The sequence below is a fragment of the Pan paniscus genome, chromosome 10 (genome assembly GCF_029289425.2).
Source record: "Pan paniscus chromosome 10, NHGRI_mPanPan1-v2.0_pri, whole genome shotgun sequence".
NCBI classification, from domain to species: Eukaryota; Metazoa; Chordata; class Mammalia; order Primates; family Hominidae; genus Pan; species Pan paniscus.
Window position 1 is genome coordinate 73,076,558 of NC_073259.2, and position 15,281 is coordinate 73,091,838.

General features: G+C 35.8%; 1 protein-coding gene across 8 annotated transcripts in view; it reads left to right on the forward strand.

The window, feature by feature from the left end:
* SOX5 (SRY-box transcription factor 5) overlaps positions 1-15,281 on the forward strand; it is a 1,030,759-nt gene that overhangs the window by 823,175 nt on the left and 192,303 nt on the right. For all 8 annotated transcript variants that reach the window (XM_055095845.1, XM_063593159.1, XM_055095846.2 and 5 more), the window contains one exon: positions 2,843-2,911. In XM_055095845.1, the coding sequence (XP_054951820.1) occupies positions 2,843-2,911 (69 nt within the window). The remainder of the gene's footprint in view (positions 1-2,842; positions 2,912-15,281) is intronic.

Consider the following 15,281-nt stretch of genomic DNA (forward strand, 5'->3'; position numbering starts at 1 on the left):
TTTTTGCTGAGTGAGAGAGAAGTGTTTTGAAAAGATGAATAGCATGACTATACATATATATATGTATATATTTGAGATGGAGTCTCGCATTGTCACCTGGGCTGGAGTGCAATGGCGTGATCTTGGCTCACTGCAACCTCCACCTCCCAGATTCAAGAGATTCTCCTGCCTCAGCCTCCCAAGTAGCTGGGATTACAGGTGCCCACCACCATGCCTGGCTAATTTTTTGTATTTTTAGTAGAGACGGGGTTTCACTATGTTGGCCAGGCTGGTCTCGAACTCCTGACCTTGCCATCTGCCCACCTCAGTCTCTGAAAGTGGACTCATATTTTAAAAGGTACTCTCAGGGTGCTGGTCTGTGATCGACTATAGGGAGCAGGAGCAAAATGGAGCAAATGGAGGCCATTACAACAATCCAGATGAGAGACACGGTGAACGGGAGAAAGTACGTGGGAGGTTGAAGTGGTCAGGTTCTGAAGTATTCTTAAAGTTCTGTTAAAAGGATTTAAATAGCATTTGAAATATTGCTATGTGGGAGGAAGGAACTAGACTTAATGAAAAAGGTAATCTTCCTTCTTCTCTCTCTTTTACCACTTTCTTCAGAAAAAAAAAAATTGTAGGTCGGGCACTGTGGCTCACGCCTGTAATCCCAGCACTTTAGGAGGCTGAGGCAAGTGGATCACCTGAGGTCAGGAGTTCAAGACCAGCCTAGCCAACATGGTGAAACCGTGTCTCTAGTAAAAATATAAAAAAATTAATCAGGCATGGTGGTGCATTAATCTCAGCTATTCGGGAGGCTGAGGCAGATGAATCATTTGAACTCAGGAGGCGGAGGTTGCAGTAAGCTGAGATCGCGCCATTGCACTGCAGCCTGGGCAACAAGAGCAAAACTCTGTCTCAAAAAAAAAAAAAAGAGAAAGAAAATGTATTTTTTTTTTACCATATTCCAAAGATAAAATTAAAGCATTAAAATAATTATAATTAAACCATCATCCATAGGGAAATAAATTCTTTTGTGCAGCCAGGTACATCCATCCTCATCACATGGGTTCTTTTGTTAATGGTGATGTGTGAATTTTTTCCTGAATTTTTGACTTTCAGGTATAGAGGGTAAGGGTTTTTTTTTTTTTTTTTTTTTTTTTTTTTTTTTTGAGACGGAGTCTCGCTCTGTCACCCAGGCTGGAGTGCAGTGGAGCGATCTTGGCTCACTGCAAGCTCCACTTCCCAGGTTCACGACATTCTCCTGCCTCAGCCTCCCAAGTAGCTGGGACTACAGGCTCCCGCCACCATGCCTGGCTAATTTTTTTGTATTTTTAGTAGAGATGGGGTTTCACCCTGTTAGCCAGGATGGTCTTGATCTCCTGACCTCATGATCCACCCACCTCAGCCTCCCGAAATGCTGAGATTACAGGCATGAGCCACCACACCCGGCCAAGATATTTTTTTTTTTTTAAATAAAAAGTTAGTGACTATTACTTGATGAGAATGAGATCTAGAACTTATTTATAAGAGAGCGATAAGTTTCAGGATGTTAGAAGTTATATCCTATCCCATGTGATGAAATGTTTATAGTTTTCATCTCATCTGTTCATGCACTCTTATTAGATATCCATTCAGTGTTGCTTTTGTAATGGACTTCCTGAGAACAGTGAGTAAAATATACATGGCCTCCACCCTCACTGAATTAATGGACTTCTCCCTAGGAGACAGAAAGATGTTAATAACAAATAAATAAACAAATATAAAGTCACAGCATGGGCATAATATTAAGTAAACGTAGAAGGTGTTATAAATGCAAATAACAGTGACAGTGGTAAGTGATTGTGCTGTTTCCTAAGTTAGGAAATACTTAAGACGACTATATGGAAGGCTAAATCTCAAATTTAGTTTGGGACTTGTTGAACTTGAGGTTCCTTTGAATAAGTTTCTCAATAAATGGACCTGATGCTTAAAACAAAGGTCTAGGCTAGAGAAGCACATTTAGAAGCACTTGGCTTACATATGGAAGTAAGTATGAAGGAAAAGAACAAAGTCTAAAATTGAGCCTCAGAGAATTACAACATTTAATGGCTGGAAAGAGCCATTAAAGGTGACTAAGAAGGAGAAGAACGTGAGAGGCAGAAATGAAACCAGGGAAGTATGATGATGTCACAGAAGCCAACAGAGAAAGTTCATGATCAGGGGAAAACATTTGAGTGTTGAATTCTGATGAGAGGTCAAAAGACGACGACTGAAAAACGCTTCAGAATTTTAAAATAATGCATGTGATTGGCAACCTTCTTAAGAATCATTTTGGTAAAAAAAAATGGAAACAGAAACCACAATAGCATGCATTGAGTTGGTGGTAAGGGGCTTGTGAGAGGCAGTAATGAGAAAATTACTTACCTAAAAACAAAAAAAAAAAACCAAAAACTTTACTAATAAATACAGTGTCTTGCAATACTTTGTGCTACTCTGAACTCCTCAGTCTTAAACCTCCCCTTCCCCATTTGTGAAACACTCTGTTATAGAAAAGGGCTGAAAATGTCAGAAGCAGCGCCTTCTTAATATATCACTAGGAAGAGGGATGTTCGAAAAACAGACATTTCTTTCTGGGATTGATCACTGCCGTAGTATCTTAGGCTTCATTTGTTTTAGACCAAAAGAAACATAACTGTTCCTAAAGACTAAATATCTTCCTAGATCTTACTTAGGATGAATTGCTGATAATTTAGGAGCACAGACACATCTATTTTCATCATCTTAATCAGTGTCAAATCAAACTTTGAGAAACAGAACATTAGTAACTTCCCTCCGGGACTACAATATACTTGTAAATTTCTCATGTGCAATTTCTTCACAGATTGCAAGACAGCAGCAGCAGCTTCTGCAGCAACAACACAAAATCAATTTGCTCCAGCAACAGATCCAGGTCAGAAATCATAATTTCAATATACTTACAATTTAAAAAATATATATTCTGTTTCTTATCCTTAAATACCTAACTGAAATGACCTCCAAAATAAAAATGACTTTCAGGCTAATTCATGACATAGCACCTCCTCTGCCATGGAAATCTTGCAGATGGTGTCTGGTCAGTCTACAGGCCCTACTGTGTCAGGGAGCTTCAATCTAAGCAAGCTAACAGTTATTTTCATCTTACGCTGAGAAGAAATTATTGTAGACAAAGGTTTCATTTTATCTACATTTTAATGTTAAAATGTGTCTATAAGTGTTCTTAACTGGGTAGGTGCAGGGAACCAAAGCAGAAAGGTACCTGGGTTTTCAGTTAGAGAAGTAGTACCAGATAGAACTTTTTTATTGCATGCCCGAGAGCCATGCGTGATAAAGATGGAACATAGGGATGGTAATAATTTGGTGTTCAAGTCGATTTACCTGTGGTTTTGCCTAGAGAAAACAAGCCTGAAGGCTGTGGGACCTCCATATTTTTGTTATTTGGAAATTTGCAATGATAAGGAGCATCAATACAGGAGGAAGCAGCTGTATTGGTAACAAAAAGAAAAAAAGTTTCCAGTGATGTCTTGTTTCCACAACTTGCTAGTGTCATAAACTTTGACAAAAGTTCAGCTTTGTTTCCCTTCTGACAATTTACTTTCTGAACAGCACTTACTTCATAGAGAGATTTTTGAGGGTTAAAGGAAATCATGGATAAAGAGCCTTAGCGTAGTGTCAGGGCTCAATACTCACTTGCTATGACTATCAAGGAACCTAATTCATGGAGCTATGAATCCAACCCCATGTAACATCATCCATCTGGAGGCAACTGTTAGCTTTGCAGTATGCTAATCTGGAGAGAAATTCATGATTCTCTTGAAGTTATATCTTGAGATCCAACATATTTTATTAAGTGTAAATATCATAAATGACAGAAAGCAAATGTGTCAAAATTATTTCACTCTTGTATTAATCATGTTTTAACTTCTTTGCCATCCAGATTTCTCCTATTGTATCTAATTGAGTCGGGCACACCTAGTTTTGATGGATTTAGCAGACCTATCACTGTTCCTTCTTTCTTATTCTACCTGGGATTTTAATGACCCGTAGATAGCTTCAGTGAGACAGTGGAAGTTCAGTGAGATGTTCCAGCCGAGGACCTTTCCCCTCCTTAACTGCAATTAGGATCAGCACATTTCCAACATGTTATAATCCACTCATATCTGAAGTGTGGTTATTCATTTCAGTGGTTTAAAACCGTTCATTGAACTTCATGTTGTTCAAAGTACACTGACTTTTTAGTCGATGGTACCTGGTTATCTGCATTTAAAATGTTATTAATTATCAAAGCATAGGTATTAATATTGTTATGGCACTTTCTTATTCTAAGTAAGGTAATTCCATAATCAGCAATGTGGTAGTCACTTGATTTTACTGCAATTTGACAAGTGCGCCAATAGTTTTAGATTTTTATAATTTTTGTAATACTGAAATAAGTCCTTTGTTAAACAGAATGGCAAAAATAGATTTCAACTCATATTGTAAATGGGTGTAAGGCTCAATAAACTGTTCCGACCAATTAGATTAGCCAACACCTTCAGTGCTTTCTTAGGAATTATTCCACAATTATGACCACTACATTCACAATGTGGATTTTAAGCCCTGTCATAATGACAAAAAGTTGAAATGGATGGATTCTTGCTTCAGAGCATGAAGCACTGTAATTTATAAGTCAGAACATTTTTTAATGAAAAGCACTTAAAAATTATATGTTCTAGAAATTCTAAGACTATAGGAACTGTATTTCAGAGAGCAAAGGCCAAGTTTAACAACATGCCCAAGACCACACAATTAGAAACTGGTAGAGCTAGGATAAGAAGCAAAGTTTTCTGACTATAATAGAACTTTTGTGGAGTATGAGAATTTCAAAAGCTTAGAATTTTTATTTGATCAATGTGTTAAGCGGCCAGCCTAACTATTTCAGAGTGGGAAAAGAAAAAGTCCCTAAAGGAAATAAAGTCACACTGAAAGTAATTTGAGGGAAACATTGAGATATTGAGTTATATATGTGTGTTTGTCTTCTTTCTAGAGTTAGTGCAGATAAATGAAACTGACAGAGTCAAAACCCTTTCAGGCAACAAATAAGTACTGAGCAAGACTGATAACCTGAAAGAAATTCATTTTCACAGCTTCCAGTATATTCATTAACGAAAAGCATAGTTCTGAAATATATTTTGTCAATTGTTAATGTGGAGAAGTCTTATAAACACTTAATAGTTATGAAAGTAACAACATATTTGAATTGTTTAGTCTACTGCGAGATTGTTCAAACAATTATGGGAAGCTCTGATGTGGTGACATATGTAGAAATAGGACATTAAAAATGTAGAACAGACTAATTTTCCCGCCACATAAATCTTTGCCATATTTCATTTTAGAATGTTTTTTCTTCCCTTTTCTCCTTCTTCCTACTGCCTCCTTTTTCTTGGAAGCATAGGGCAAGGATGAAGACTAGTAAATATAGAATCTGCTATCATGAAAGGCAATTGGAATGTATAACAAATATTATAAGATTTATTTTAATTAAAAATGGATATATAATTGAATGCTCACAAAATAATTTACCATAGATTATCTTATTTGATATTTGAAAATACTCATCTAGGATTTCCATCTACTTTTTTCTTTTTTAAATACAGTGCCTTGATACCTTGTAGAAATAAACATACTAACCTAAATTATTCATCCTGATTGTACTTTCTTAGATGTTTTATACCATTGTTGTTGTTCCAGACCTTAGAAAACAACGTGTATATTGATGGAGTAGTAGACTGTAGCGTTTTATAGTCCACAATTAAGAATGCCTTTAAAATGTTTGTTTCATATATGAATACAAAAGACATTATCTTGGTCCAGTTTTAGCAAAGGAATCCAATACATCAAGTGGGGTAGACAGATCTGCTGTGTGAATTCGATTGATAAGAGTTAGAGCTGGGCAATTTTTTTCATTTGATGGATATGTTAAATGACAGGAAAGATAATATTTTCCTACATTTTGCTCATTGTTGTTGTGAGATCTTGCTAAAGGAGAAGTCAATTTAGATGTCTTTATTCCATTTGAAATATATATCATTTGATTAAAAAAGCATGAACAAGTTTGTATGTTTATGTATATGCACAAACATTTACATACTCTAATACCCCAGTATATTACTCAGGGCTCCCCAAAATGACAGAATCAATAGAAGATATAGATATGGATGATATAGATAGATATAAATATAGATGTAGGTATAGATAGATATATGAGACGGGACTTACTGGGTGATTGGCTCACACAATTATGGAGGCTAAGTTCTGCAACAGGCCTTCTGCAAGCTGGAGACCCTGGGAGGCTGGCGGCATGGTTCTCGGTCCAAGTGCAAAGGCCTCAGAACCAGGGAAGCTGTTGATACAACTTTCACTCCAAGGCCAATGGCCTCAGAAGCCGGGAAGCTGCAAGTGTGAGTCCTGGAGTACAAAGATGAGGGGCCTGAAGTTGATGTCTAAGGACAGAAGAAGAGTGTATCCCAGTCCCACCAGATAGATCCACGCATTCACCTTTTCTCTGTTTTTGTTCTTTCTGGATCCTCAGCAGATTAGAAGGTGCCTGCCCACATTGAGAGGGTGAATGTTCCCCACCTAGGCCACTTAGACTCACGTGCTAATCTCCTCAGAAAGCAACCTCACAACACACCCCGGCATAATGTTTTACCAGGTATCTAGGTAATCCTCAATCCAGACAACTGGACACGTATAATTAATCATCACATCCAGGTTATTTCAAGTTTCTCTTGGCCTTTTTAATTCTTTCTCAACATCTGATGAAAAGAGTGGTGGTAGGTTTAGCTGTATGGTAGACATGCTCTAGAGAAAATGCCATAAGAATCTGCAAGTGAACGGGTTTTATTTAATTGCTTAGGATCAGTTCTTTATGAACTATTTTTATTTCTTTAAAAAGCAACCTTAGCTCTAAAACTGCATAATTCTAACTGGATTAAAAACTCAATCTACATTTCTTCCTTATAAAGACTTTGTAGGGTTACAGTCTTCTGCCAGGTTGACCCACCTAATTCATTAAGGATTAAGAATGTTTTCTATTATTGTTTGCAATATCATAAACCAGTTTACTCTACAAATACCAGAAACATCCATCTTCCCTCAAGAACATGTCCACTTTTCTATGAGACTCTTAATTTTAGAAGCACTAAGAAGTTTGTCTTATTTTTCTACTGTTCAGGAATATTTCCCTCTAATATTTGTGTTTATTGACTTAAAAGATAATTTTTTAAATTTCAATTTACTGTATCAAGCTAACTTTAATGCACATTAATAGATGAAATTTGTAAATATTTTAGAATAAGATATCTTTCTAGAATTTTTGGAAGGGAAGCTCTTTTTTTTCCCCTCTTACTCTGTTGCCTATTCTACAGTCCCCATCTTTTAGCAATTTTATTTCCTATTTTCTTTTTTACATTAAATCAACCTGTTTCTAATATTGATAGTTAGTTGCTTTATGTTTCCAGTAAAGATCCTGGACCAGTGGTTCATCTTGACCTGATTCACTGTTTCACAGGAAGTGACTGAGTGACTTCTACTCAGCTTTCATTATGACAACAAATTGAGTGTTCCTGGAGACCTAAGTTTCCTGTCATCTTGAAGCTTCTGGTGGGACAGGGTTTCTATAGTTTTGGGCATGTGTGTGAGAAGCATGTGCTAGTTATAAGTTTCTTACTCCTTTTCAATAATACTTAATGGAATTTAAGGTTCTTTACAGCAACTAATAGGGCTAATCCGACAATGTGTTCTAGCATGAAATCTACTTAAGATACTTTTTAATTGCAAGTTTAAAGATACTGTACTTCTTTTCAACTGCATATTTTATGATTCCCATACCAGGGCATCAGTGTTTGAACTTTTATAAAACATTCCAAAAATTTACCCCATTTCCCCATCTGATTAACTTTTCCAACTATTGTTCATTGTGTTCTCTTGCAAGCAAAGAATTAGTATTTAATAATCTCCTGTCATTGTTTCTGATTCATAAGTTAAACATGTGCAGGACTAGTCATAGCTTTGGGTCACTGATTCTGTCAGGACCTAAGGGTAGAGCAAAGAAAATATTTCCATTCTCTTGTATTCTTAGTTTGGCAGTGTGCATTGCATAGTATATAGGAAGGAACTTGGTTGCTTCAGGTGGTGTAGGATTATATTTACCTGTATGAAATGCAATTTTAATTATGTTGAATAGTTTTTTAAAAAATGATTGAGAACAGTGATCTGGAATAAGATGAACCTGAACTCAATCTGTGCATCTTCACATCTGATATCTGCCGTGTGATCTTGAGAAAATGGTTTACTCCCTCTGAGTTTTATTATTGCAATCTATAAAAAAGGAAATATAATACCTAACTAACACCTGGTTCTCTGAAGATTAAATGGGATTGTGACTGGTATTTAGCAAGTACATGGGCTAAACGTTTTTGCCAAAGTCATTAGAGAGAAAAATGTGTGCTTTCTGTATTTCCAATGATGGGCAATTCATGAATGTTTCCAGCAAGAGGAGAACTTCTAGGAAAAAAAAAAGAATATACTTTACATGGCAGTAGTCACTAAAAACTGTGAGTTCAGTGTTCCATATTCATATGATTTTAGAACTACAAGAGGTTTTTAGAAAGGCTTTATTTAGACCTATCTCTCATTTTGACATTTGTAAACTAAAACTAAGTAAGGTTAGAAATTTTTCCCAGTGTCACATAAGTTGTTTCTTGTGGAACGATGGCTCAATTCCAAGTTACCCGAGTTTTGGCTCAGTTCATTTTGATTTTACCAATATTCTACCATCTAAGGCTTAATGGCCCTAAGTTTTAAAATGAGTTTTCTTTCCCTGGGAACTTATTCCTACACGGTAAAAATACAACTTGACTTATATACAATTGAATGATTAAGTTGCAGTCATGGGCTCAACCAATTTGTGATAAAGGTTTCATTTTATTGGCACCAAAGTTCTCTGAGCTCATTAAAGTTTTGGTAATTCTTGAAAAATTATTACGCAGAAGGAAATCCATTGAAATATTGTATTGAAACATAATAATGTCACAGGTGAAATAATAGTATGTACCCGACTGACCTGCTGATGTATGATTTCTTTCCCTGAGTGTGGTAAGCATTTTACCCCCCTCAACAAGACCGTGCACACATACAAGAGCACAAAGAGATTACAAAGTAACCTTGTCTCTTTTGGAGACTGCAAATGCCAAGAATAAACACTGTGTAGTTAAGGTAGCATTTCAACCTGAGAAAGACATGCATTAACTCCTTGAGCTCCAACTAATGTTTTGCTGTGTGAAATAAAATACATCATAACTGGACAGGATACAATTTCTTGGCATTCAGATAGATTACTAGAGGAGGAAATATGGAGATATAAAGAAGTAGCTTTAAGGATGACTTTCTTCTTTGTATTTTCTGGATGTATAACTTCCATTTGAGAAGACAAGTGGCCTGCCCTGAAGGGTTTGTAAGGATAACTGCCTGCAGCCCTGTCCTTTCACTCAGAGGGAGCCACTTTAAAATTCCTTAAGTATTCTTTTTTTAATATGTCTCCTGGCAATTACCTAATGGTAGAAATCCACTCATTCTTCTTATTTCTCTGTCTAGGCAAACCTGTCTCTGTAGACAGACATACGGATTGACAGGTGTATATATTTTCATCTTCATTGATACAATGCATGCTACATGGCTAAGAAAGTACCAAAAATAAATGAAAGCAACCATCTCAAGCCCAGTTCTCTATACTTTACTCTCCTTTTACTCAGAAGGAGCCACTTTAAAATCTTCAAGTTTTTATTTTTTTTTATAGACTTCCTCCTATTATTTACTTCTCTATCAAAAAATTTAATTATAGTGCTATTTCTGACTTTTCAACTTTAAATACCATGATCCTGGAAACATGAAGATTTACTAGCTCCCTATTGCCACTCTCCTTTCCCCTTCCTCAAGATGCAGTTATATATTATTTAAATTTATTGAGTAGGTGCTATTAAACTTCATTTTACTTACAACCCCTTTTCTTGTTCAATCAAGTATAAAGTGTTCCTTGACACTTGCCTTGTCAAATGAGGATGGTGTATCTCCTCTTCTGTTACTCCCAACTGCCAATTTCTGTTATTTTTTCTCTTTATGTTATTGGTCTTATTTTTTCCATAAATTGCTCCAAACTCTTATGATTAAATAAAACCTCCAGAATCCTCTTTTCCTGAATATGTGCTTTCTAGCCCTCTGACCTCCTGTTTTGGATGAATTTATCAAACATGAGAGGTTATATTTATATAGGATTTTTAACTACTCTATGTCCTTGATATTTTGAACTTTTTAATATTTTTATTGAGACGCTATTTGAAATAACAAAGTCTGTGTTGCTCTAAGCTGATTACTATATTGACGTGATGTTGATAACAATGTTTAGAAGTTGTAATCCTGGTTTTATAACTCATCCTGACTTGAGCTGCTCAGAAAAATCACTAAAAAATGCATTTAATGGAAGGACATTTTTTCTTTAGCTTTTTATCTGGAATCTCAAATTTCTTTATTATTTTTATTTTCCTGTTTTCCCATTTCTGTGTTTCTTTCTTCTCCAATCTTTGCAGTATGATTTCTGAAGTGAATCCTGTGTTCATTTAATCTATTTAGATCATTGTTTAAACTTTGGTTAGCGTTGCTGTGGTCTAAAGAAGAGAGATCTGCATGTAAACTGAAATATCAGAGCCACAGAACCAGCGGGCTTCAGCATTGGGAACATTTTATCCAAATCTGCCATGTGTCTGGAGCAGCTGCTTTTTCACAAGTTGTAAATATGGCCATTCTGGAATCATTGAGATTGGCCCAGAAGGCAGACTGACAGTCATTTTTCCCATGACTTTTCAACCTCTTCCCAAACAAAATTACCTGTGGACAAACTTGAACTGTTTCTCACTGAGGCTCTGTAGTCCATATCCTCTTAACAAAATAGGGACTATCATTGCTTACATACGCCCCTGGGAATGTAATTTTCAAGTAGTAGAAACAAAACAAAGCAAGTCAACAACAACAGAAAGATTTGGGAATGTTGGCCGAAGTCAGTATGTTGGTCCAAAATGAACCACTTTTTATTTTACTTTAATTTACACAATAGTGTGGTAAAATAAATACTATAGCTGGGGGTACTCACAAAGTCTTTAGAATGAATTTCTACCTCCTGTCTTTGAAAAGAGTTAACAAATAGAAAAATATATGCCATTGAAATTAACAGAATGTTAACAAAATGAATTACTCTATGAAGAGCACAGTTACGTCATGATTCAAGACATACATTCCAGACATCTCTAACATATGGCAAATTTGCTTCAGCTCCCTAGACAGAGTACTAACTTCTACTCTTTTGAGCTTTTGCTAGTAAATTTTCATGTAACTTACAAACAATGAGAAACTGACTTCTCTCTCTCTCTCTTTCTCTCTCTCTCTCGGGGATGTATGTATTTAACACCATTATTCTTCAGAAAAGAGAGCCAAACAGGTGAATAAATTGGGAAAGAAAAGATGAGTAGGGAATTAAGGACACCTGTGTGCTGCTAGGCTTATCCCTAGTTTTCCCTTGAAGGAAAAGCAAAAGGGAAAACTGGGATAGCTTCTTCTACAAAGAGAGTATTCTAGAAGTGGAAAATTCTCAGTCTTTATCATACTTGAGCTTACAGCAGCATTTGAAAATTTTGATCACTCCCATATTTTTGTAATACTTTTCAGTCCAGCACAATTTGCTTTTCTCTTTAAGTTTCTATTTCTTATTCCCAGTCTTATTTGGTAGATTGTCTGCCCATCTTTAAAAGGCTGAATTGTGATAATGCTCCATCATCTGACTTCCATATCTACACTTACTGTCTAAATGGTCTCAGTTGGTCAGTGGTTTTATATGTTACCCTGAAAATAATATTCCAAAATTTGTCTCTCCAGCCTAAATTTCTCTCCTGATCTTCAGAGTCAGAAACCCCAGTTCCATTTAAATGGTGATATGGTTTGTCTATGTCCCCACCCAAATCTCATTTTGAATTGTAGCTCCCATAATTCCCACATGTCATAGGAGGGACCCAGTGGGAGGTCATTGAATCATGGGGGTGGATCTTTCTCATGCTGTTCTCATGATAGTGAATAAGTCTCATGAGATCTGATGGTTTTATAAAGGGGAGTTCCCCTGCACAAGCTCTCTGTTGCCTGCTGCCATGTAAGACGTCCCATTGCTCTTCCTTCATCTCCGCCATGATTGTGTGGCCTCCCCAGCCATGTGGAACTGTGAGTTTATTAAACTTCTTTCCTTTATAAATTACTCAGTCTTGGATATGTCTTTATTAGCAGTGTGAGAACAGACTAATACAAATGGATACCTAACAGGCACTTCAAAGTTCACATTTTAAAAACATATCCTTTAATTATCTTCCCCAAACTCATTCTTTCCCGGTTTCTCCTCCTCTGAATATGATACCATTTGCCTGTTTTCTGTGGCGAATACCTAGGAGACATCCTGGAATCCTCATTCTTTCACATCTCACAACTAATCTATCTACATTGGTTTTCTGTCCAACATCTGTCAAATTGACCAACGCCATTCTGGTCTAATTCACCATCATTTCTCAGACTACTGCAGTAAGCTCCTAACCATGTTGGTCACCCTACTTCCTTTGTTTACTCCCACCAAGTAGATTTTTCACATAGCTGCTAGAGTGATCTTTTAAATGTGATTGTACTGTCCTTCTTGGTTTCTGGGAACGTGCTGAGAGTGTTCTACCATCAGGGCATTTGCACTGGTTATTCTCATGGCCTCGAATACTCTTTTAATCATATAATTTAGACCTTTACTTCATTCAAATCTCTTCAAATGCCATGCTTGTCAGGGAGGCCACCTCTGACAGCCCAATCCAAAATAATCCCAAAACTCTCTAGGGATATCTAGGATTTGTAACCCTATCAAACAGTTTAAGGTACATAAATCTCCTATCTTAAAGAGTAGTAGTTACAGTAGCAAATAAGGTTAAATTAGTAATCTTAGGATTTGTAAACCATGAACTATTTAGTATACTACCTTTGAAATGTCATTCTATTTCAATAAATTTTTGACTTGATATTATAAACAGGGAAAAAATATGATCTCTTTGTACTGTACTGGTAAGAAGAAGGAGCAGCCTATTGCTTATTAAGTATTTGGCATTTTACAGAGGTCATCTTACATTATTAACACAAGAATTCAGACAGTTTGTGTTATTATATCCATTTTATAGATGATAGAACTGAGGCCTGTGTGTATGTGTGTGTGTATGCGTGTGTGTTATTCTGAAACCCTGACAGTTGAGTACTTTGTAAACTGAAGGGGTGTCTTCTTCCTCCCTCTTCTTACTAGAAGAGTAATGAGTGATTTAATTCAGATCATCTCTAGAAAATAAGACTAATTGGTCTTTTCAAACTGAGTTAAATCTATCAGGTTGGCAAATGTGGCAGGATATTTTTTTAAAAGTAATTTATTTTCGCTTTCTGCAGTAAAACAAGATAAGGGATTGTCCTTTTATAAATGGTGAAAATAAATATTTATAAATCAGGAAAAGACATTTTCCACATATGCAAATATTGCATACAACTAAACTTTCACTGATAAATGCTAAGAAAATAGGATGCTATGCTTATAATAGATAAATATCATCTCTTTAAAAAGAATTATCTTATGTTGAGACTTATATCTACATAGTAAATTAGAAAAGGTGAACTAACTTTATAATGTACATAAATGTTTAACTAAAATAACTAATGAGAAGGTTTTAATGTCATATACATATATTTAATTACAGATTATATTAATTTCTGTGTATACATTGTATATGAATTGCATGTGTGTTCGTACATACATACCTAGGCTTCTATATATCTTTTTTTGATCATTTACTTTTCCTTTATCTTCTCTGTTTATTGCATATATGTGTGTGTATGTGTGTTTGTGTGTGTGTCAGTGCGTGTGTGTGTGTATATATATATATATATATATATATAATTTTTCTCCTCTAATTACCACCGTTTAGTTCTGAATACCTTTTTAATTCTCTTTCTACTTCTGTATTCCTTTCCATGGCTTTGCGAATACCTACATCCATACCTGCTGCTGGATCATCTGACATAGCCACTCGTGATTTCTTTTACTCTTTTTATTTTTCCCTCCCATACATAGTTCCTTTCTCTGGCTAACTTTTTTTCTTTTTCTTTTCATTATCCAATTGGATTTTATGTTTTCGTTGAATAAAAACTTGATCAGCAATAAACAGAGTAAGTTGGAAAGATTGAGTTTGTTTTCATTTTAAAAGTCAATTATTTGATTTTCTGTGGGGCAATTTGAGAGAGAGAGAGAGGGAGAAAGAGAGAGAGAGAACAAGAAAACATAAACAAGCCCAAAGAAAGGTTTCCCAGATTGTTAGTATAATATATTATGGCAATCTTTTCATGATAGAGGGTATGTTGTCATGAGCACCCGTGTCATGCAGCCAGAAAAAGAGGAGGGATAGGGCTGCCGTAAGGTAAATCAAGAGATAACAATAAAATTTTTCTGTTGCCTGCTGGAGGTATTTAGGATGTGTTTTCTTTATATCTTCATCCGCCCCTAATTGAGGATGCTTTAAAATTGAATGACTAGCAGTCAAAACGTGTTTGCTTCAAGCTGAGAAGAAAAATGCTGGTGTCTCCGCTTCCAAACTGATTGCGCTTTGTACACAACTGACAGCTACAGTCACTTTGAGTGACTGATAAGTGGGAAGCTTTGCCACTTATCAAGGAATGCAGGCTGAAAAGAAAAGACCAGAGCCGTTTAGATGCTTTGGCATGTTCAAAATAACATCTTACATCAGTCAGACTCAGGAGCACTAAAAGATGTTTAAAATGAAGTGATGTATATAGAATTGTGGTATATGTGTATGTATATATAGGAGAGACAAAAATCATTTCGCAAGCAAACAGCTTCAAAGGGTGAAAGAAAGAGAATTGTTGTTAAGGTCACAATTTGTGAAATGAATCCAAGGTTAATCATTTATATACATTTGTGATGAAATTTCCAAATTAAAAAATATGTAACTATAGACTTCCAACATTATTTATATGAGCAGCTAGCTTTGACCAAATGGATGCCTCAGAGCACCTGAATAATAAGAATGTCATCCACTAACATAGATAGTAATTTTTACCCTGAGGGAGAATCTCAATTCACCTCCCCCTCTTCCCTTCTTGTGTAAATATTTAATATTTAG